The sequence below is a fragment of the Aulostomus chinensis genome, chromosome 16 (assembly GCF_037954235.1).
Source record: "Aulostomus chinensis isolate RoL2024-O1b breed Wild chromosome 16, RoL_Achi_v1.0, whole genome shotgun sequence".
Classification (NCBI taxonomy): domain Eukaryota; kingdom Metazoa; phylum Chordata; class Actinopteri; order Syngnathiformes; family Aulostomidae; genus Aulostomus; species Aulostomus chinensis.
Genome location: NC_141335.1, coordinates 7,777,107 through 7,801,097, shown reverse-complemented (window position 1 = coordinate 7,801,097; position 23,991 = coordinate 7,777,107). Strand labels below are relative to the sequence as shown.

Genomic DNA, 23,991 nt, shown 5'->3' with positions numbered 1-23,991 from the left:
TGTATTTTGAAGTCAAAAATAATGTTGATGTTTTCTTAAATTTGCTCAATAATAATAATCCTAATAATAATAATCATAATCATAATCATAATCATAATAATGAGGAAGGATAGTTTTTTTTATCAAAAGTGGAAGATAAAAAGGTCTTGTGAAAAAACTATAGATGCTTATTCAAACCTGGAGCTTCTGGGATGTGTCAGTGTTTGTTTGACTGCAAAAAGGAAGCTGATTCCCAGCAAGGAAAAAGGGACACAGTCAACAAGGAAAGTAATAAGAGACCATCTTGGGAGGGATCATACCACCCAAGACGCTAGTCAATATGTCGATGCTCCCATACAGACGTCATCACCGCATTAATACAATGCTCACAAGTCTTTACTTCAAACTCAGCCTTCACTATGATCTCAACTGCTAGATGTCTGTTAAGTTGTTTAAAGGACTATGATGTTATCATGGTGACATAATCAGACCACGGACCGATTTGACATCCTGCTGCACACCTCCTTACTGTGGTAGCTCCCACTACAGTCTCCAGGGCTACATTCTGCCATCACACACACACACACACACACACACACGGTACGATGTAAGCAACACAATTTCATGACCAATAAAAGCAGCTTACACTGAAAGGTTAGACAGCGCTGTCTTGTCTGTGGTACTGACAGTGAGAGTTGCAGAAAAAAGGAAACTACTACGTAAATGGAATAGTGGCATTTGCTGGTACCTTTTGTCATTGTTTTTAATAGCCTGCAGCTGAGAAGATAATCAAACCTGTCGAATTAATTTAGCCTGGTATTTTTTGGCTGTTCATCAAGGAAGTTAATGTGTTGAAGAAAGCGCACAATCAGTTTGATAAGAGCAAGACCCGACTGGAAATTTAACTCACTTTTTAAGTGTAGAAATCAACTAGCACATCATTCACCACATATAATCAAATAGCAGGCAGTCAGTCAATGTTGATTAGAATTGTTTTGATGGTTGCAGTAACATGCTCTCTTTACACAGTAGACTCATACAAACTAATGACAAGATATTGTGGGATGAGGGATTTAGACAAATGGGGTATGTACACTGTATTAGAAAACATGCAGTGCAATGTAGTTTAAATTCAACTTGAATTCCAGCTTGAAACTTTGATGCATAATTCTACACAGACGATGGTTATGAATAACTAGAGAAGAGATTCTCACCTCTGTAGCCACTGTGCCGCTGTGGGCCAACATTTCCTGCAGGGCTCGGACAGAGAGACACTGAGCCAGGACGAAGCCACAGACGGACAAGTCTGGTGGGACATTCTGTTTGAAATTTAAAAAACATAAAAGATCATGTTGCACTCCTGTGCACACTGGACAATTCTGTTTAGTAAAAGAAGAGTCGAGTAATGAATGGATCATTGTTACCTTGCAGTTAGAGGTGAGCTCTAGCCGGCAAAGTCTGCTGCCAAATCCCTCTGCAGCAAGACAAACTTTCACATGTTCCTCCTTAGAGGTGACAGTGCTCTGCAAAACCACCTCATCACCCTGAAACACACACACACGCGCGCGTGCACGTGCACACACACACACACACACACACACACACACAAAACGATGCATCAGAAACAAAAAGCACATTGACGGTACATGTGAATAATATTAACATGACACTGACAATTTTGTTTAGCTTGTTTTCATGCCAAAAATGTTTTAAAAATTAACTGCTAATAGTCGGTTCTCTCACAGCAATGGAAAAGGTTCTGAACTATGTACCACTGGCAGATATTAACGTTGCTGTCCTGAAGGATATTGTCCAATGTTGATGTTCTCTTTATAAAAACATATCCATATGACATTCCCATTTTGTACTTTCGTAGAAACACTTAAGAATATTGTCTATTTCTGCTGCATCGCAAGACTGCATTTTTCCCTTTAGCAAATATTTTACTTACTGCCATTTGAATATAGCATGAGGCCGTTAAACTTCAATATATTGTTGATACCTGAAGCAAATAATGGGCAGACAAAGAGTACAACTTCATCTAATTTCATTAATAGAAATGGGACCCAACATACACATTCAATGCTTGAAGAGTCCAGCCAGTGTTTTAAGAATCAGCTCTACAGTATCCAACATCTAACAATGACCAAATGCTTGTACGGTAGATCTCTACCACCAGAAATTTATCTAATCTTTATTTAAATGCCAATGTGAAAGAGAATCAGGCCTCCCTGTCTATTTAAGGACCTTTAGACAGGGACAACAGACGAGCGGGACTACCGACACCTCTCTGTACCCAGGCTGCTTAGCGCCATATTGGGCAGATACAACACTGTCTGACCGCTGATTCACCCCTCTTTCCACTTTTCATATCAGCAGTTCTCTGCAATCAGTCAAACACACTGTCCAGCGCTGAGAGACTGTGGGACACTACGATGGCTAAAGGACTCAGCTCTCTGACAAGGTACATTTGACGAGTAAACATTCTCAAAGTCAGAAAACTTAATATAAATGTCAAGAACCCTGGCTTCTGTATGTCTATTCACTTGACACAAGCTTTCAAAAGTCGTTATTTGGATTTCAATCTGTACATTTTATGTCATAGCACATGACAGGAGTAACGACAGCGTCTTGCAAAAGATTTTGATCTTGCAAAATCGTTTTGTCCTGTAAGGCTGTGGATTCAGTAACTATCTCCATCACTGTCTGTGGGAGCAAGTGTTTGAGCAGCATTTCCAGCCCAGACACTCTCCCAGTGACATGGCTTTATCAGAGGGCAGAGATAACAAGCTGCGGGGACAACTCAAACCCAGGGAACAATGATCACATCTTGTAGTGAAGATGGGGAAAAAAGGCATTTGAGATTTTCCTTACTGTGCTTCACATTGGCTAAACAAAATAAAGTGACAAATATGGCAAAAATAATCCTGGAAACTGCCATTAAAGGACATAAAAATGATGCAATAGCAGCTTAATTTAGAATATGCAGATAAAGCATTTGCACTGTAGTCATAAAAACAAGGCATACTCAGCTACATGAATATAAATATCACTAGTCGCTGTTATTGACTTAGCTCTTTCAATCTAAATTTAATACATAGACTTGAGCAATACTAGATACAGGCGATATGATATAAAGACAACACCATGGAGCTACGCAGGTTAGCTTTAATTTCAGTGAGAACCGACATTAGCCAACATTAGCCAACGGTAAGATGCAGCCAAGAAATACTTTTTGTAAGGTGAAAAGGCTAATTACACCATGTTAAAAGAAATAACTCTGAAGTAAAATTTGAGTCACTAAAAGTATATGTATACATATAAATATAAGTTTTCTCAATGGCTCCACTTCAGGGAGCTAATGTTTAGTTTGTGGTGCTGACTGACTGCTGGTTCCACTACAAGGTTAATTATGCTGAATTAACTCTTCTCTGAAACTAATTAGTGACCTCATTTTGAACTTTTGTTGACTCACCGTTCGTAGAAACTGGAATTCATCTTCACCCTCGCCTGAGTCTGACATTATTTCAACTCAAGCCTCATTTGAGAGTCTTCAGTTTTTGGTGGTGTCACACTCAGCTGGACAGGGAGGAGCGTCGGAAGTTAGTTCGCCATTAAAACAAGGTGTGCTTATCAATCTGTGGGCGGAGTCTAGTGCTATGACGTTGACGGAAAAGACAAACATTAGCATCTTCAACTGAAAGAGTGGATTAAAACTAAAATTACATTAGATATTGTTGTTGTTTTTTAATATTGAAAAAAAGCTGTGGCTATTATAGCACCATAGTACTTTAGTGGGCAAGTAATAAATATCTAACTTCTAGTTTCTCCCTAAAAGATTTTCTTGTACCTCCATAAAAACAACATTTAGGGACTTTCACTGTAATAGGGATGCAGGCATGGCGTCAATCTTGCTAATACCCAGTAAGGGTATAAATTATCTCTGTTCTCAATATTAATCTTAGAAAATAATTTCTATAACTTTCTGGCATGGAGAAATAATGTTAAAAAAAGAGGTAATTTCCTTTCTTTTGTCACCCTTGTCTGTGCATTTGTACCTTTTCATGGCAGGCTACAGTAAATCTTTTTATATTAGGGCTAAGGCTCTCAATCATTGACAAATTTTCATTTATATTCAGATGGTCTACACTCTTGCAGCCTCATAATATATATCAAAAGTCAGTGTTTTACAAAGTGTGAACTAAAGGACAGCCAAACATTTTTAAGTCTATCTTAAAATTAAGATACCCACATATTTCGGAAGAGTCAGAGGTACTGCCTCTTCCTTGTGCCTCTATTTTCTGCAAAATAAAAATGAATTTCAAAGTTCATCCATAATATTTTTCCGAATTTTTCAAATATAATCAGTCAAAACTTTGATTAAGTACAATATTCCTCTTGGGGCTACATGGTGGTGCAGTGGTCAGCACTGTGGCCTCACAGTAAGAAGGTTGTGGGTTCAAGTCCCGGCTTGGGCGCGGGCTCTTTTTGTGTGGAATTTGCATGTTCTCCCCGTGCCTGCGTGGGTTCTCTCTGGTACTCCAGCTTCCTCCCATCGTCCAAAGACATGCAATTTGGGGACTAGGCTGATTGACTTCTGTAAATTGACCGTAAGTATGAATGTGAGTGTGAATGGTTGTTGGTCTGTATGTTGGCCCTGCGATGAACTGGCGACCTGTCCAAGGTGAACCCCGCCTCTCGCCCGTAGATGCTGGGATAGGCTCCAGCCCCCACCCCCACCCCCCCCCCGACCCTATCTGAGAGGTAAACAGAGCCAGTATGATGTCACTGACCCATTAGTTTGTGGATTTCTGTTTTAAAACCTAAAGTTTGCACCACTGGGGTTGTCGCCATCTTGGCTATTTTGCAATTAAATAACATACTTTAAGTGACACTACAATTTACTAAATGTATGTCATGATGAATTGCATTTGAAGAAATAATCGACTGAGTACATAAAGTCATTAGGAAAATGTTTTCTGAGTTGATTATCCAAATGAAAGATAAAATAGCTTTTCCCTGACTAGCAACCACTGAAGTCACCCCCTGTTGGCCATTAGAAAGAATGCAGGCATGAGGAACTTGGATTTTGTTAAATGGGGCACTCCTTTTTAAACATGCAGATTACAACTACGCATATTTTTACGGCAGTGGAAAAGAAAAAAAAGGAGACACAATAAAGGCACTGATTTATTGGGTTGAAATATATGTTTGGACAGTTTATTGATTTAATCCCCAAATACAAAGCCAGCAAATTCCTACAAGTTGTTTGTACTGCCTGAGTATCTTTATTTAAATAAGCACAATCACTCTGATCATAGTTTGTAGGCAAAAGAATATAATATTAATTTGTGTTTTAATGGACTGACAGAAAATGACCTAAAAAATTTTCATAACTAATCATTTCAAGCTGTTCCTCCAGCAATAAAACCAAATGTCCTCTGATTCCAGCTTGTCAAAGCCATTTACTTTTTTTGTCAAATATGATAGTAAATTGAACCAAGTTGAATAAAACAAGCAATTTGAAAACAGCACCTTGGGCTGTTTAAAATCTAATTTAGCTTTTGCTATAAGTAAAGAAAAATCAAAAACATGTAACTAATACAAATGTGTCATGTGAGCCATACAATGGCCCCATCCCACACTATACAAAGAAGACAATCTGACATGTAAAGATTTGGTAAAAGGTAAAATTGCAACTCCTATAAAGGGTGGCATGGGGGTGACTTTACAGTCCCTGATCTTACTGTGTTTTCTCCAAGTGAGGTCGATGATAATGGTTGTATTTTGTGTTATTTTTGTGGCTTTTATGTGACTGATTTCAAGGCACATAGAAAATGAAGATGCTCTATCCAATAGCATAACTCTTTCTATGCATTTAAAACAATTGTAAACATTTGCTTTTGCATTCATGTGGTCTCCTGCTGCCTCACCAATGGTAGCTTATATTTGTACCTTTTGGGAACCCATTATCTACAGCTATTTACTGGATGGCAATAGGTCTGCAATTGATATTGCTGTTACCCTTAAGCACCTCAGAACCTCTTATCAGAAGATTGTATAACCTACACACAGGCATTACCAGGAAACACAACAACACTGATAGTGAGAAATGTATAGAATTCCTTCAATTGATAAACTACTCGAATATAATTCTTTTGCACAAGTACTTCCAAGTGGTGTACACTTTTAATGTCAAATTCTCTTCTAGGCTTCTGAACAAATACTATACGACACAAGATAACGTACATTAGAATTGTTTCTCACAATGTAATTTGAACATGGAAATTTCTATTTGTTTAGGAGGCATCTTTTATTCAACAGGACATGACAATGCTAATCATGACTGCAGACAGACTAATGCTTCAGAAATCTAATCAGCAAATCTCAGCATCACAAGTCATTCGGATTTCTTAGCTTCATTAAGGGGCACATTTGTGTGTGTGTGTGTGTGTGTGTGTGTGTGTGTGTGTGTGTGTGTGTGTGTGTGTGTGTGTGTGTGTGTGTGGAGAGGTGCATGTTACGTCAGAACATTAAAGGGTTTCTAATTAGATGTTAAAGGTCGCTCTCTCCATAGAGGGCGGTGGAGAAAGCAGTGTAGTCCAGTGCTCCCGGTGGTGCTCCATGGCCAGAGTAAGGTGGCATCCTCATGATGCAATATTCCGCCTGTTCTGGAGGAAGTTCTCTCCTCAGCTCCTCAACCAGTATGTAGGGCTGCAGTGGTGGAGAGAAAATGTAATTCACACAAAAGGATTTAGCACTTTTTTTCATTAAGACATCATGAAGTTCCAGATCATAAACCAAAACATACATCCATATAAAGAGCTCTTAAGATATTCTGTTGTTATTTTAATTTTGTGTTTCATTTATCCATTTGAAACTGTTTTTGTTTTGTTTGTATTCCCTCCCACATGCCAGGTTAGCCATACTGACCTTGTCAGCTGCCAGAATCCGGAAAGACGCCACAACCTGCTCAGCAGTGTCAGTATCAGCCGTCTCTCTGGTCATAAAGTCAATGAAAGACTGGAAGGAGACAATTCCTGTACCGTTGGGGTCTACCAGCAGCATTATTCGAGCGAACTCCACTTCTCCCTGAGCAATAAGCGGATGGATGGAGAATGTTTAAGGAGAACTAACTTTTCATGCAGTTGATAAAAACAAAAAACATTATACCAAGTCATAACCCATCGAGATGAGGCAGGCCCGGAAGTCATCTGTTTCCATGGCTCCATTCTTCTTCTGCAGTTGGAGGTTGAATTTCAGATTCATGGCGCAGGACATACATAAAATATGAACAAGAAAGTGAAGATTCAGAGCAGATTACAGATATGGCCAAAGCAAGTGACCGCTTACCTCTGGATTATCTCTTTGAGTGGAAGCAGAGAAATAAAATGAGACTGAAAATCCACCCAATACAATGTCAATATAAATACCACAGCCACTTCAAACTGGAAAGTAGATGCAACATTGTGGTGCAAGACATTACATCTTTGGCTTCTAAAAAAGACTTTGTGTGAGTGTAAAACTTTAGCTATGGTTACGCTTTGTTCGTTTGTGGAATTCCTTCAGATGTGGCTTAAATAAATGAGAGCGGATTAAATCAATCATGCACAAGAATCTAACTCAAAGATGCATGAATTTTTTGTCAATGGCAGTACCTGGTGAAGATGATGTTTTTGGGTCATATAATGTACCCAAAAGTGAATCATTAATTTTTTTACCCACCTTTCTACCAGCAGCCTCTACCTAGCACAAACTTCCAAAAAAAGGACTTCAGAGATCTAAAATGGGGAGCCGTACCCGATCAAAGTGGTTGAAAGAAGATCTGAATTCATTCATCTGCTGCTGGCTGATGCCCTTGGCGTCCCGGGTCAGGATCTGGGTCTCAATCTCATTGATGGTTCGTGCGATGGTTGTGAGGAGCAGCTCCCAACCAACACGGATGTGCTATTGGTAAGGTGATGAAGCAGACATGTTAAAGAGTGTGTGTATGTGTGTTTCCACATGTTATACAGATTTGTCCTTTACCTCCATAGTGTAGTTGGTGTGTTTATTATCAAAGATTAGCGATTCCTGGATTAGCTGGTGGTCTCCCTCTAACTTGTCAATGTTGGGCTTGTAAGCAACAATGACGTGCTCAAACTGCTTCAGTTGGGTCATCTGGTCTTCCAGGGTGCCTCCGACCTCCAGGGAACAACGTCCAATTTCCTGTAAGATTATTACACACAGCAGGGTCAACTTAAGTTTCCTGGCCCACTGTGTGCTGCAGGGATGGCGAATTTTTGTAGGCTAACCTGGAAGTTGGCATCATCAAAGCTAATGGGATTTTTACATTGGTTTACAGCAGCAAATAATCATGTGATAAACAAAAGTTTATGAGGCCTAATTGGTTTGTTTTGCAAGAGAACCTTCACAAATGACCTCGAGGTTTATGTTTTTGGAAGCATAAATCAACTTGCTAGAAGTAAAAAAGCTATTGTTTTGATATGAATGAAATGCAACACTGACAAATGCTATTGAAGTCACAGTTTCTTTTTCTATGTTCACCGTGATGATGTTTAATGTCTACGACATGTATTTTCATGTATTTATTAAAGTTTACTTAGGCAGGGGAGTCTCACTGAGAACAGTGTTCTCTTTTGTAGGCACATCCTGATCACACAGCTCAATGTTATGCCCTTTGTATGTTGTTTTTAATAAAATGTTCAAATATCTTCAGCTTGCATTCACCACAGACCTTATTTCAGGAATTTAACCAAAATCCTGTTGACTCTGAGACGAGGAGGGAACCAGACATTCAGCAATGCTAACTTATTTTTAGTTTTAGGCCTCATTTCTATGCCGCTATTTAGACAGCAAGATGCTCTACGGAAACCCTCATAGTTCATTTTCAAATTCTTCGGGCGTCATGTGCTGTAAATTCTATCAGTACATACAGGATTTGATAAGGGAAACAAACTGCGCGAGGGAAAAAGTTCCAATCACCATCACTGTAAGTCCCTGATGCACAATACATGCGAATACAATTACCTCTCATTTAAGGTCTTCATTTGATAAAATGAAGGTAACTGTCAAATTTCTTATGAAGCCTGTATGTCTAACCTCCATCCTGGTCTGTATCCAAGGTCCAATTAGATTAGCCTGAGCAGCAAACTGCCGTCTCAGCCTTTCATGGGCATGCTGGCGAGCCATCTCTTCCTGGAGGGCACCGTCTCTCTGAGGAACCAACGACTTAACCTAGAAATCACACACATGCAGATGTAGAGGGATGACTTGATGTTGTGAGGACTTTGGTGGATTAGACAGAAATATGCTTGGGGTGATATGCTAGTAGGGAATTTTTAAAGCTGTGGTTACCTTATCCCACTTGTTGAGGAGCTCTTCAGTGGTGATGGTGCTGTAAGGATTGATAATGTTGGCCTTGATCCCGTAGCTCTGCGAAATTTTCTGCACCTCATTTTGGATTCCCAAGATGGCCTGTCTCTCCGCGTCCGCCTCGGGCAGAGTAGCTTTGAACTGCTCGTGAGCTGCGATTAGACTCTGGAAGGGAAAGTAAAAGGAGGGGGCAAGTCCTGAAATCTTATTAAAATTTCAATATTGTCTGGTGTGATAACATTTTGTGGTTATTTGGGGTGTAACGCATCATGCAACATTACATACAATGCATTAATTCAACATATATTACAAAGAAGAAGCAAGCAATAGAATAATAATGATTACCTTGATTTTATTTATAATCACAACCTGAAAAACTCAAATTTCACTTAAAATCTCACAAATAGCAGGAAGAGTGAGTGATAAAACCTACCTGCACCTCCTCGATAGTATGCACCATGAACATGTCCTGCAGGTCCTCCATGGCTCCTTCCATCCAGTTGTTGAAAGGAGCCGACCGCTTGGCAAATTCCAGGAACAACTGATCAATAGTCTCCAGCAGCTTATCTGTCCGCTGGGAGGATTACAAGACATTATTAATCCTACAAAACCCCACAGCTCAGCATTACTCTACGCTTTATCCTGACCTAACAAGGAATTATCATCTTCTCATCTCACATACAAATCCCAAAATGAATATCCCCTCACCTGTTTTGATGACTAGCCGCAGGGCGCATAATATTGGCATGGCCTTGATAACCCCAACTTTGGCTTAGTTGTTCCTTACAGGGTACCTCCCCCTACTGGAATATGGTTAGACAACAGACTCCTGTCCCTGTCATTCAGGCTGCTTGGCCCTTTTCCTGGACCCTCACACATATGCAAGTCTGGAATTGCCAACACGGATCAGAGGAAGTGGCTAGTGGGCTTTGAGCCAGTCACTTCCTGGACTGGACTCTTTCATCTATTTCTCCTTTATCCCATCCACTACCCAATTTTAACCTGATATCTAGGTCAGGGATTTTAGAGAGGATCTGATTGTCTCACATCATCAATCTTGTGTCTTTCATGTTAAGAAGTTGGTGATCGACAGCTACTGTGAATACGTCTGCACGGACATCAGTTAAGTTGATTTTGGAGGCAACGTCTTTCTGCATCAACTATATTACCGTCAATGGATCATTAGCACACTCTTGTGGGAGACACTTGAAAAGCAATTTTTTTAGTTTTCCAGGTTGTTTTCTCAACAGGCTGAAAGTGAGACAAAATTGGCTAAGAGCAACAAGATTTGAGAACTTTGACCTATTTTGGCTCAAAATTTCAGGCTTGAACAAAACTTCACCTCCAACGCCTCTCTCCTCTTCTGAGTCAAGGTTCCTAGCTTGTCCCACAGGTCACAGATTGCCTGGCAGCGCAAGTTCACAGCAGCCACGTCATGGTAATCCAGCTCACTGCCAAGGGGGAAAAAAGCAGGTTCTGTTTTATTTGGGTTGTGATTGAAAATATTTGCTTGTTCCTAGGAATGAACATCTCCATAGGAAGACTGATTGAACCCAAAGTCTGACTCCGCCATTATAGCAGATGCTTTGTTTCAAGGTTGAGCTGATGTTTAATGAGCTATATTATTGCAGGTTTATTGAAAAAATGTTTTGCGTTAAACTGAATGACTTGTATTGCAATCAGTAGCCAGCTATTAAGGCTCTACCATCTGCACTATGCTAAGACTTGGCTGTTTGACCACAGCATTAAACATTCAATGCCTGCACAGGCACACACTTTAATTTCAAACATGTCATTTCTCCATCTTCTTACATGCTGAGGTTATTGTGTTGGACCACAGCTCAAATCGAACCGCCAGGTTTAGCTGACTCAAAGACAAAAATATGTAGGTTTTTCCATTTTATGAAACGTCAAAAGTGATATGAGTGTAATCTGCAGGAACTACTAGAGCTGTCTTTATGCAGAGGTTCTGTCTGCGTCAAGTTGGTTGAATGACCTGCTGCTCTGGTTAAACTTTGATGAAGTTCTGGGGCTGCTATAGTTGGACTTAACACAACAGAATAGTATCTCTGATACCAGTGGTCTCTTCCTGTCTGATAGTTTGATTAGAACTGAGAGGTTGTGCCAGGATGACCCATCAAGAAGAGGTAGAAGAAGTTTGGGCCAACTGAACTCAGCCCTTAAGTGCCACTGTTTAGGATAATGCAGTCCCTCTGTTTCCTGCTGGTGGTCCTTCCATTTCCCTGCTTCCTGAGAGCGCTCAAGCTCACCAGCCTGAAACACAGGTAGAGGGGGGCAAGCACCAGGCCTAGGTTGAGATGTTCCAGATGTAGAGTAGGTTGTTGCAGATTCTTCCACATCATCCCAACCAGGAGCATCACTCCATGAAGCTGCACTAGAAATTCCTGAACTTGCAGGATAGACTCCCTCCTTAACTGGGTCATATAAGTAGAAGACAGCAGCATAACTCACACTGGAAGGCTGCGCAGGAGCACCTTAGAATGAGCGATAGAGGAGGCTAGATGGTGAGTAACTACCCTCATTAGGCTCGTGCTGAATCCAGCCGGGTGAAATAAAAATAAAGTGGGGAAATGTAATAAACACAAGTTTGAAATAGTCACAGCATCTGCGTAGAATTCTAGTTTCATTGAAGTAATAGTCTTACATTTAGCAGGAGAGCAATGAAAATTACAACTCAACAGTAAACCAAGGAGCAACTGATTATAAGCAGCACAGCTTGGTAAAAAGTGAACCTATAAATAGAAATAAAAAGATTTATAATAGTTTAAAGTGATACTTCCCCAAAAAAGTGTATTTTGCCTTTAAAGGACTCACAAATTGACCCTATGAATGTGTTATTTTTTGGTTTTATATTATTAGCTCGAGGCTAATAGCAAATGACACCTAAAAGCAGCTACAGTAGCAAAGAAAAACTCATCAAATCACATCCATTTACAAACTCATCTGCTGAAACCCATGTCATCTTTATCCAGCTGTATAGTGAAGTGAGTGTATGTGAAGTATTTGGGCTCAATCACAGAGGAAGAAGGTAATGATGGACAGTTGGTTGTCATCGACTCTGACTGGAAATGTCCCCGTAAGCCAGATCTGTAAACCACAGCCTACTTTCTTCTGTTGTCACAAGCTGCTCACTCACAAGCTTTATGTCATTTTCCAATTAAAACCTCCATAATTTCACATTATTTAGTATTATTTTCTGCTCTGCTTGGCTCCTGTTCCATCATCTTCTCAAATGTGAACAAAGACAATATGTTCTTGTCATTTCAAAATGAATTTGGCACAGTTGCTGTTGATGAAATTCTTAATCTATCTGTTGTGAACTTTACTCATCACCTAGCTCAGAAATACGATTCTAACTGTAAAACACTTTTACTATTGCCTCAAAATTGTTTTTAGATGGAGTGAAAACCCACTCATGGGGCTTCATGACAAATGACTGCACATGTCCACAATAGGGGGGTTCGTACTTAAGTTCCTGTGCAATGGCGGCAATCTGCTCCACTCTATCCTGGTGAGCTGCTAAGTCACTCTCAAAGGCTTCGTGTTTTCGAAGCAATGCTTTGATTTCTGTCAAGGTGGCTGTTTCATAGTCCTTCAGGGAGAGGAGCACTTCTTTACCTGGGTATAACACACATGGAGAGAAAAGGGAGGGTTACAGCATGGAGTACGATTATGAGATGTTTTGATCCGAACGCCAGCCTTATTTGGTTGTTTGAAATGGAGAAAATAAGGCAACTGGTCCATCACATTGGATGGATTTAAATCTTTGATCAAATCTAATTAGGAGCAAGTCTTGACAAACATAAAGGTTACAACAAATCACTTGAGCACTGAAAAATAGGCTGAGGAACATAAATATAGATGCATACAGACAAATATGAAGTCAGCATATGCAGATTAATATGCATGCTGTACAAATATGGCAGGTCCGTAGAGAAGCAAGCATGCCAGATGAATCTAAAACCAACCGCTGGCCCAGTTTTCATGATTGGTGGCTTTCTGGCGAAACTTTTCAGCCAGGTGGTCCAGCCTCTCCAGCCTGCGGATCTCTGTCAGGAGCCACTCCTCGTAGCCCTTCTCTGCCTGCTCCAATCCCTGCCATGCACTGGCTATATCCTGTAGACACAACAAAAATGGAAAAACAAACATAAACAGATGTGCAATCAGTCATGAACACCACTCACCGAATTATAAGCGGAAGAGGAATTTCAAGTCAACTTACAGATACCATCTTCCCCTCGGAGGGCATGAAGGCAGGGCGATTGCTGATACGCAATTTGGTCTGCAGGGTGTTGAAGTTAATTTCTAGCTGGCACTTCTCCTGCACCTTAGGAGGTTTGTGCTGGCGTCTGTAGTCCCTGAAGTCCTCAAGCTTCCTTTGCATTTCCGCCATGGTCTTCTCGGGGGTACGGTTCTCCAGCCAGGGAGTGGTGCGGCGGATCCACTCCAGCAGCTAGGAAACACAAGGGCAATGTGGGAATAAGTGGAGAGTCAAGAAAACTCGACGTTAAGAGAGCAGTGTGTCAGGATAGGTGTAATGAATTATTAAAGGGAACTTATGCTCATTTACACTTGAGTAGCTTTTCATGATTCAAAATCATTATTTAACTAACACTGGCCTTTTATGCAGCCCCTGCTAAGTGCCATTCTGCAAGGATCCTAAGTTGAATTTCTTCTCATTGTGCAAAGTGTCAAAATACATAATTCAATAACATTTCAAATCTTTCTTTACCTCACTGGCCAATCTCTCGTACTCCTCCATCAGTTTCTCATTCTCCTGGTTTACACCCAGCACCTTACAGATTCTGTTGGCAGCCGTCTCTGCCTGACAGAAAAAAGAATAATCTCATTACATCAGTAAAAATACAGTCGCTTTGCTTCATTTATCATTTATTTAATATTATACTTGACACTGGAAATGCACTCCATTAATCACAGAATACATGCAGTTTGTGCTTTTTGTAAGAGACGAAGGGAATATAAATACAAACTAAAGCAGAAATGCACTCAGAGAGCTCAGACGACCACTAAGTGAAAATCTGTTTGTAAATCAATCACATAACCTCCATGACGGAGGAAGTAAAAATACAAATTTGAAGGTAAATTGACATTTTCTATATACCTGCTCAGCTCCAGCAAAGGCATGGTAGAAGCAGGACACATAGGTCATGATAGCTCTTTCATCAGGCTTGGGGGTGTTGATGATATCTGTATCACGGCGATGGAGGTCAAGAAGGCAGAAAGGGAAAGAAAGGGAGGTACATGTGAATGGAAGCAAACATATGGAAAGAATCGTCCTGAGTCTTTGTGTTCTTTGCTGCCTCCTTTCATGTTCATGCCAAGTGAATGTGATGTATTCATGTAAGAGTTTTCCCGTGAACAAATACTCAACTGGTCATCCAGACATTTGAGATGACAGGACAGGTACAAAGACAATACAAACACGCACTCAAATTTAGGGACCGTCTATTTCATTAAACATTACCTTCAGCATCCAGCATTTTGGGAATGTCCAGGTGTTTCTCAGCTATGTCGAAAGCCAGGTTCAGGTTCCCCAGAGGATCATCCTAAATAAAGAAAAACAATTTGACATCACTGAACAGCAATGCCAGACTTAAAATGCCACTGACCTGACCTTCATGCTGCAGTGGACACATTATACTACCCAGACCACCTACATGCAAATTAATTTAGCAGGACTGGTTTCAAACTTCTATCTAATCATATTTCTTTGGTCTGAGTCTCGATGGTCAAATATTTGAAATGCTGACTACGTTTCAACAAATCTCTCCTAACGGAGTTCTCTAGTTGAATGAATTTTTACAATAATCAGATGCTGCATATGAAAATATATATTTGTTAAAGTTTAAGAGTCCAAGAGTTGGAACAGAGAGGGAGTGGTACATGAGGCCAACAGCTGACACTGTCTCTGCGAATGGGACATTCAGTGAGAGTGCACTGGGGTAAAGGGATCATGCTATCATGCTGCTGCCATTGTCTCTCTATACAAAGGTAGTGAGGGGTGAGGGTGGTGGGGGTGGTCGGGGTGGGACACGACATGACAGGGCCAGCTGCTCACAGATCAGTGTAGGATGGATGGAGTGGTAAAATGATGACAGAGTGGATGGATAGATGGAAGTATACCCTGATTGCTGTGTGTGTGTGTGTGTGTGTGTGTGTGTGTGTGTGTGTGTGTGTGTGTGTGTGTGTGTGTGTGTGCGCGTGCGCGCACAAGTCCGTCCCTCCCTGACCAGAGAGTTAAAACTGCAAGCTTAACAAACACGCTCACCTGGAGCCAGACTCAACAGCTGCCTGGCCCACAATGCCACTGTCTCCTGGCGGTGTGAGCAGAACTTAAAACCTGAGGGGTAACTGAAACTGTGAATACGTAAAGAGAGGCTGAGAGAGTGAGGGAAATAGTAGTGATGTGCTGCTGTCTAGTAATATTGAGCTCTAAATATCAAAATAAGCATTTTACAGACATCTATATGTCTGTCCTAACTGGGACAAGGACCTGCAGCCTCTCACTGAGTTCCAGTGTCTAACACTATGAACAATGGCATGATCCTGGTCTCTGCAGGGTCCAGGATCATGTTTCTGTGACTATTCATGGACAAGTGAGTGTGTCACTTTCCAAAACAAATAAAAAATGTCCCTCTACTTAAACAATCATGGTGTTCCCCTAAACAGAGTCTGGCCCATGGCAGGTTTAACAAAGATATGTTCATATGTGATTTCAACCATGCTGGTTCAGTCAAATACAGAAACTTCCCACACTCCCATCTTGGCAAACTTGTGGCTTTGACAGCACCTTCTTCCAGCGGGGAAAGAGGGTGGGTGCATTGTTACTTGCGTGTTATTGTCACTTGGCGAAAGCAGGAAATCTGTCAGCTGTGCTCTCTTGCTCTGTAAATAACAGCTCGCTGAGGCCCTCATCTGTTTATCCACAAACACTGTGTATCCCAGGCAGCCGGAACATTTAAATGAGCTGGATTTATTCGCCCCCAAGATACACTTAAAGTAAAGATGCAGTTATATGCGCGATTTAACCCAATAAAGACGATATTCTGGCTGGACATAATCTAATCTTTTAAAAGAAAGAAGAAAGCCAAAGTATCTGTTTGTCATAATCTAAAACTTGATCACCTTATTATGAATATTCATTGCTTTGTGTTTATGCCATTAAAGCAGCTGCATATGCCGAGCATTAAATCTAAATGGCACAGCGGTATATATAAAAACTTTAAACTGAAGAAAAGGTATAATTCTTTATAATTATACTGAAAACTGTGTTCCAAGGTTTCCAAGAATATGAAGCATACAAGTAGACTGAAGGGATTCTGTGGATAAAACATTCTGCAGAGAAAAGAAAACACATCTATAAATGAATGTAATGTTCCCATAACCAAATAACAGGCTGGTGATTTACAGCAAACATCACCGCACTTTACCTATGCCCATGGCAATGGAGTCGGCGTCTCAAAGACACTCACTTCACCTCCAATAAATTCAACTGAACACTGATGTTCTTCACGGGTCACCGGGACGTGACCCGTGTGTGGCCTGTGAGCACCCATTGCTGCAAAATGCTCTGAAGATGAAGCTCACCCTCGGCAAGGCAAACAGTTTTCAGTGATTGGTGTATTAATCGAAAAATATGGTGCAAATCATCTGTTAAAACATTGTGAAACATTAAATAATGGTGTAAAATTCATTTTGAAACATAATCAACCTGAGATGCTCAATTTGACAAGTTAACCATCAAAAGTAGGTTTGAAGAAAAATAGAAAAGTTCCTGAAGAGATTAATAAAAGCCCCCAAACATTTTTTATTGATATTTTACAGAAAAAATATATATTTATGCATAAATGCAATCTGGATATATTACATTTAGTTTTGTGTTGTAATCTGCAACTCCCATAAAATTTACAGAAACCTCAAGTTTCCGTTGCATTTATTTAATTCCCAGACTTCCGCCTCCTGTGGTATACTGGGATTTTATCAATACTCCAAAATTATTATTAGATAGCCCAAAAAATTGGGGATTTTATTTTAAAGGGCCTTGACTAAAAAAGTGATGAGAAAAAAGCAGACTCGAGATACAACCCTACTTTTCTTCCCAAAGTGTACAGAGTCATTTTCAGTGTGCATTATCAATGCACACTGTGAAATGTTAATTTTGTGGATATCAGTCGGTTAGTGTTTGGGGCTGACACAGCATCCTGGTTACGAGTGACACACACGACACCTTGTTGAGCTTAGAGTAGTCGAGGAGGTCGGGTCTGTGTCTATGAATCAGGGCGCAGAAGGCCAGGCCGTCCTTCCAGCTTCACCGGCCGACGAGCAGAGAGAACCAACATGTCAGTTCACACAAGCACCAGAGCAGCTAATCTGATGTTGAAGAGTGAAAAAGCTTCCTCGGGTCCAGCTTTAGCTGCACCCAAAAAGTACTCCAAGCTAATGTCCTCGAATTTCAGGAGGCACAATGGCGTTAGGTGATTTTACACAGGGATTTGTAATTCACCCATTTTTGTGATATTTGATCAGAAAAATTATGGCACCTACAATTTTTTGAGAGACGCCATGTTACCGATGTATGTGTTAAACACATATCCGACTGTGACATTCATAGTTGCTTTGTTCAGAATGAAAGGGAACCCTTTACTGTAGTACCAGTTTAAGACTCATAACACAGTAAGGACGGCGTTCAATGCTCACCTGACATGGAAGTTTTGGACATTAACATTTCTGTAGGGGGCAGTCTTTCTCTGACACCACAGCAGGAGACCTTCCTTGGCAGATGTTTCTGAGGAAAAAAATTGAAGACACAAAAATTAAAATATAGGCCTCAGGTTATATACTTGCAAAGGTCACAGATATATTTTTGCCTTTTCGTGTCACTATATCTTGATCGTTACCTTTTGTAGTGTTTCAATGTCAAAATTCAAGACTTTATGACTACCTTCAACAGAAATGTCCTGGATGGCAAAGCGGAGGATGATAGTCCAGATCATTCCAAGGGTCATCTTTACATTCCCGTCCACAATCTCTGAAAAACAAGCAACTTGTTACAATCCGTTTGTAAAGGAGGAACTCGCAAGAGATATCATAATGGAACAGGACCCCTGCTGGCCTGAAGAGTATCAGAGGGGGATTCAGGTACCTTCAGCTCCAATGGAGACCAGTTTCACTCCTTTGCTTGTGATGAAGTCAAGTGCTTTGTTGACATTAGCGATCTTGTGAAACCGCATCTTCCCTCTGTCTGGTTTAGGTAACCTCTCTCCTACAAACAGTCATGTAATCAGTCAGATATATTACTGCACTCATAAACTAAACCCCTAAACTTAGGCAAATATAATAATACTGTATAATGTACTGTACTGTAGCGTACTGTAATACAACTATAAAAAAAGACTATAATACTACAATGATGGAAGCGATGCTACCAATATCATTCTAGTGCAACATCATACACAATAAATTTAAATGAACTACTTATAAAATGAATCAATTCCACCGACAATCTGACCTGAGATAACTTCCAGAAGCAGCATGAGTTTGAGTCCGTTCCTGAAGTCCTCTTCAATATTTTCAATTTGAGTGCCAGCTTTCCTCAGATGGGAGTTACACCAGGCTGTGAAGGTCTACCAGGAGACAGGAAGGTTCAACTGGGATTAGAAAAAAAAAATGCAACGTATTCTGCGCATTGCAATTTGAACTGATATAGAACTGTTTGAAGAGACAAAAAATGTAATGTTAAAAGAAAAGTGTGCTTTGAGTCATAAGGGCCTGATTGATACAGGATTTTTGTGGCCAATAGCAACACTGATGTAAGAGATTAAGACAGTTCAGATATTAACACATAATATTGATTTCTCTTTTGTTTTTAAAAAAAAAACTACTCCAAAATGTGTTTATGAAGGCAGGATAATTTACAATTCATCAATCATTTTTATCATCCAACATAATATTGCAACACATAAGTAATAAACTTCCCTGGGAATTTAATCATTTTAAATTACCAAAAGTCTTTTTTTCTAAATTATGTTCTGTAAAAAAACTAACAAAAAGAAAAGGAAATATCTATATCTATATCTATCTATCTATCTATCTATCTATCTATCTATCTATCTATCTATCTATCTATCTATCTATCTATATATATATATATATATATATATATATATATATATATATATATATATATATATATATATATATATATATCGGATGGGCTTTAGTCAAAATATCACTGATGTCAGCCTAAACAAACAGCTCAGCTAAGTGCTAACGCTAACGCCAAATCCACGTCACATTGCCCAATTTTCAACGTTTTCCTACTCCTACTAATGCCGCAGCATCAGTACAAATGAGCTCCACGTGGTGCTCTCAGATTCTGTAAATCAAGTTAAGACGGGATTATTGTCTTTCTCCTTCTATTTTTACGGTATCTCTTTTATAGTCTCCCAACGGCCTACAACAGTTCACAGGGGCTCAGCATTGTGCAAATGAAAGCTGGGAGCCGACCACAGAGCACATTCCGACAGATATAAGGTGTTAAATTTAGAGTGCTCTGGTGTGCTTCATGATAAGAGACTGGGTGTGTGTGTGTGTGTGTGTGTGTGTGTGGTTTTGGGGGGGGGGCATCGAAACGTCTCACCGTGTCAACATGAGTGAAAATGTCACATGGATGCAGAGCAAGTTTTCCTTGCACGTCCTTTTCTGTCACTTGGAGTGTGATTAGTTACAGCTGCGGGGAGATTGCTTTATCAGAGCACACGTGGGCTGCTCCTCCTGGTCACATTCATTACTGTGCTCATAGCTACGGATGAGAGGATGGGAGAGGAGTGCACATTGACAACACTGACTAAATTATTCATGTCTGTCTATAAACCCTTGCATCAGTGGGTTGACCGCCATGTAAGTTAACCAAATTAGGCCTGCAACCAACAATTATTTTCATTACTGACTGATCTGCTAATCATTTTCGCAATAAAAAATCATTTAGTCGATAAAAATAGCAAGAGAATTAGAAAAATGCTTGTGACACTTTCCCCCCAGCCCAAGGACACGTGTTCACATCGTTTACTTTAATCGTCCAACAATCCAAAACGTCCAAATTTTCTGTTCATAAATTACAGAAAAAAATCTGTCAGTTCTTACATTTGCGAGCCAGAATGAGGGAAACAGTTGTCGATTAATTAATTATTGAGACAGTTCGAAACAAAATGTTGTTCTTTTTGTTGTTCCCTCACATAAAAAGATAAGTCTACCACTTAAAACAATTTTTGCAGTTCTTTTTGGTCAGCCATTGAGTACTTTTTGCCCCATTTATAATACAGTGCTTTGGAACATTTCAAATTCTGAGAGTAGTCTGACTCTACCTTTGAATATTTTATACTTGGCTTTACTTGTGCAATATTTTTTGACGTGTATCTACTGAGTTTATGTTCACATCGCTGTGATTTTAATCTTAATCTCTTAAATGAGAGTAAATTACAACAGGGTTCTTTTAGTTGTTTTTTTCTGTAGTGTGACATTCTCTAATATATAAATTCAATAGCATGTCATGACTTAAGGAAGGTATTTTGTCACTTTCTCTATCCTCATACGTCCATGCACCTTTCAGGCTTCCTCCGTACTGTGAGTGCCTGTGCAAATACAGAATATCAGAGGCTTTAGAGAGTAAAGGCCATCGCATTCCACTCTGAGAGAGTCCTCCGGGTCTGTGTGACTTTGAACTGCTGCCCTCCTTGTTAAAAAACGAAGCCTGCTGGTTGTCCAAATTTGACTCCGCCGTGGTCGCAGAACCCTGCTGCCCACTTTCCAAGCCCCCCGGCACTACTGACCACTGACGATTATGGCTAAAAATATTTATGAATCACATACAGCAGGGAACAGCCCTGTCACTGAACTGTCTGATGCCTCTGGGGCCCCATGAGGTAAGTGGCTGGCAGGCTGAGAGCAGGAGAATGGAAAATAAATGGCGAGTGAATGTTCAACTGAAAGGACACATCCTTATGAATGGATGCCATATGTTTGTACAGAAACCCCCCCCCCCCCAAAAAAAAACAGGCTTTAGCAGTCATTTTCTAGCGATAACGTCCATTTATCTCAAGATAATGTCTTTTGTTTTCTTATCTCTGAATAACAAATGAACTATTTTGTTCTATTTTCCTCTGAGTATATACAAACTATTATCCGAAATAAGTTAATTAACTTGCTATCTCAAGAAAATGAAAGCGGTTTTCTTGAGATAAATGAGCCCACAAGAAAAAAAAGCTTCAATATCTGCACATGACAAATGAATGACCTCATTATCTCCTTCTGTAGTTTTGTTTCACTACACATCAGCGCTAAATTATCAGTCGGTGTAAAATAAAGGGACACAAAAGGCCTTAAGTTACCAAGATGTCAACAACAACAAAAGCAGTAAAAGCACTGGCAAACTGACACCTACTGAAGTTACACAGCTGCCGTTCAGATTTGAAATTGGCCCCTATACAATGTTGTGGATACAGAATGCACCATAATATTGGCACGTCTTTGGTATCTGCAAATATTGTTTATTTTAAACAACGTGCAAACGGCCACTGTTCATCTTGTTTTGCTCAGGTCTCCTCTTCTTCATCGCTCATCATCAATGATGAGGAAACAACAGCAATTAAGTAGTATTTATAGCTTCTGCCAACATTTTGGAGGTAAAGAAAAGCTTATTGTATGAAATCAACAATGTTTTCAGTATGTTCAAGAGGTGAATGTCATATATACTTGGTTTTATACAGGTATTATCGACATTGATGAGTGTTTAGTGTGGGCTAAAGACCACAAGCAAGACCACTGAAGGGACATTCTATGAAAAAAATCAGCTCCTATTAGACCTGGCAAAAGGTTTATGTCAACATCACTGCTTGCCGTGAATGTCAGGCATGGGTGGGGGGTGGGGGGGTAATGTTACCAATCTGTTGGGACACAGGCGACATCATCACCTCCTACAGTGCCCAACAGACCCACATACCGGTCAAGGCAACAATACATGACCAGTTTTGATCATTATGAACTCAAAACCCAAACAGCTCAATTAACTCCATCAAATAGATAAATGGAAAAATGGCTCCATGCATTGGTTGGGAACTTGGCTATTATGTTGCTGCCCTGTGTTGCCAAAAATACACACTTTTGTCATCCATGTGTGGGGGCCACAGGAGGTTATCAAGCTCCAGTTGTGCAAAGAGCTGCAGTTGAAAGCCCAAGCCAACTCATAAAGCCTTAAAATCAACTGACAGTGCGGGAGGCTATATTCAGGCGGCTGGTACAATATTTCTGTCTGTGTGGTTTCTATCAACAAAAGAATTCCGCACCAAGGACAGTGGATTAACCCCAGTATAATGCCTTTTGGTCCCGGGGTTAAAATTAGAAGTAGCGTCCATTCTAATCCCAAGAGCGTCATCATGTGTTAGGGGCATTTGTTGACAGCTCGCATTCCGCGCGTATCAGTGGAGAGGCAGCGGTCTGGGGAGCCGCTGGAAGGCTGGGCTATTGTTAGCTGCCTTGCTGCCTGGCTGGTACCCATTGCATCCGTCCGTCAAGGCTCCCTTCCTAGACCCCGACCTCGTCAAGTACAGAAGAATCACACCGGAAATCACGCCATCTTTCCTCCACTATTAAATGGCGGCCATGACAGCCCGGGAATGGCCGTAAAACTTAAAACGTAATGAGCGTGTAATTCTCGATAGTGTGTGTTGTCTCGATGGTGTGATGTAGTGCGCTTGTCGTCTAATCAACGCATGACATATGTAATTACCACCTAACGACTACAGAAGAAAAAAATATATTAACAGGGAGTCTGTCATACAACAGACTTTTTCTAAATTTTGATTTTGCAGTTTTAACCTAGAAGTTTCCCCAGGTGGTATTTTATTTTGAAGAAACTAACCGGAAGTCCATCCGTTCTCGAATTGCTATTTTTTTTACTCAACAGTGTATAACAGTATGTTGTTTTGAGCTGATGTTGAATGTCACGAGCAACTACATGGGTATAGTAAATAAACTTTTCAATTTAAAAATGTACCGCCGGAAGTTGGGCGCAACAAAGTGAAGCTAACATCTACATTACTTCGGCTACATTTTTGTATTTTTTTCTTTTAAAGTTCCGTTGGAAATATTTGGAACTACTTTGACTTACTTTCCTCTGCTGTTGCTCCCAGGCAGGGTCCAGCAGCATGTCCCTGTCCCACTCATCCTCCTGCATCATGTACGCATCCTCGTAGCCGTTATCGTAGTGCACCACCGTGGTCTCTATATGGGTCATCATCATTGGGCCGTTGGTTACCGTTCCCTCGAAACTCGACTGCGTGCTATCCTTGAGGAAGGACGGCTTGAATGAACTGTGGGTTACTTTCCTGACTTCCTTCTCTCTTGTTTCTCTCTCTCTCTCTCTCTCTCTCTCTCACGCTTGCCCTTGTCCTCCTGACCTTACGAACGTGTGGCCCCGGTTGCCACTGACGCACAAGCGACACTATCATTAATACTGGACAGTCACGTGACACTTTCATTCCTTCCCCTGAATCTCTCTCTCTCTCTCTCTCTCTCACACACACACACACACACAAAACA

General features: G+C 40.5%; 2 protein-coding genes across 7 annotated transcripts in view; both read right to left on the bottom strand.

The window, feature by feature from the left end:
• ryr2b (ryanodine receptor 2b (cardiac)) overlaps positions 1-3,573 on the bottom strand; it is a 176,394-nt gene extending 172,821 nt beyond the window's left edge. For all 5 annotated transcript variants that reach the window (XR_015109326.1, XM_086179632.1, XM_086179631.1 and 2 more), the window contains exons 1-3: positions 3,455-3,573; positions 1,404-1,523; positions 1,194-1,298 (exon numbers count right to left, since the gene is read on the bottom strand). Coding sequence is in view for 4 of the 5 variants with exons in the window: in XM_086179632.1 (XP_086035758.1) it covers positions 1,194-1,298; positions 1,404-1,523; positions 3,455-3,502 (273 nt within the window). In the remaining variant the exon portion in view is untranslated. The remainder of the gene's footprint in view (positions 1-1,193; positions 1,299-1,403; positions 1,524-3,454) is intronic.
• Positions 3,574-6,407: 2,834 nt separating this feature from the next.
• On the bottom strand, positions 6,408-23,880 carry actn2b (actinin, alpha 2b). 2 transcript variants are annotated; one of them, XM_086180172.1, is made up of 22 exons: positions 23,561-23,688; positions 20,036-20,197; positions 18,905-19,019; positions 18,539-18,658; positions 18,338-18,424; positions 18,094-18,181; positions 17,624-17,702; positions 14,861-14,942; positions 14,498-14,583; positions 14,108-14,200; positions 13,598-13,828; positions 13,344-13,491; positions 12,843-12,993; positions 10,697-10,805; positions 9,788-9,928; positions 9,337-9,519; positions 9,082-9,216; positions 8,008-8,187; positions 7,780-7,926; positions 7,153-7,218; positions 6,913-7,071; positions 6,408-6,693 (listed from the first exon to the last, which is right to left on the bottom strand). In XM_086180172.1, exons 3-22 carry the CDS (start codon positions 18,927-18,929, stop codon positions 6,535-6,537), a joined length of 2,469 nt encoding a protein of 822 aa, XP_086036298.1. In that variant the 5' UTR covers positions 18,930-19,019; positions 20,036-20,197; positions 23,561-23,688; the 3' UTR covers positions 6,408-6,534. The 2 variants fall into 2 exon arrangements, with proteins under 2 accessions (XP_086036298.1, XP_086036297.1); XM_086180171.1 differs by lacking the exon at positions 20,036-20,197 and having other exon boundaries at positions 23,561-23,880.
• Positions 23,881-23,991: the final 111 nt, after the last annotated feature.

Excerpts from the sequence above, each read along its gene's own strand:
- actn2b (XM_086180171.1), bottom strand. The coding sequence starts at position 23,692 with ATGATGATGACCCATATAGAGACCACGGTGGTGCACTACGATAACGGC. Across the intron at positions 19,020-23,560 it reads GGGAGCAACAGCAGAGGAAA|ACCTTCACAGCCTGGTGTAA; the intron begins GTAAGTCAAAGT and ends GTCTCCTGGTAG. Across the intron at positions 9,929-10,696 it reads AGAGGAGAGAGGCGTTGGAG|CGGACAGATAAGCTGCTGGA; the intron begins GTGAAGTTTTGT and ends TAATCCTCCCAG.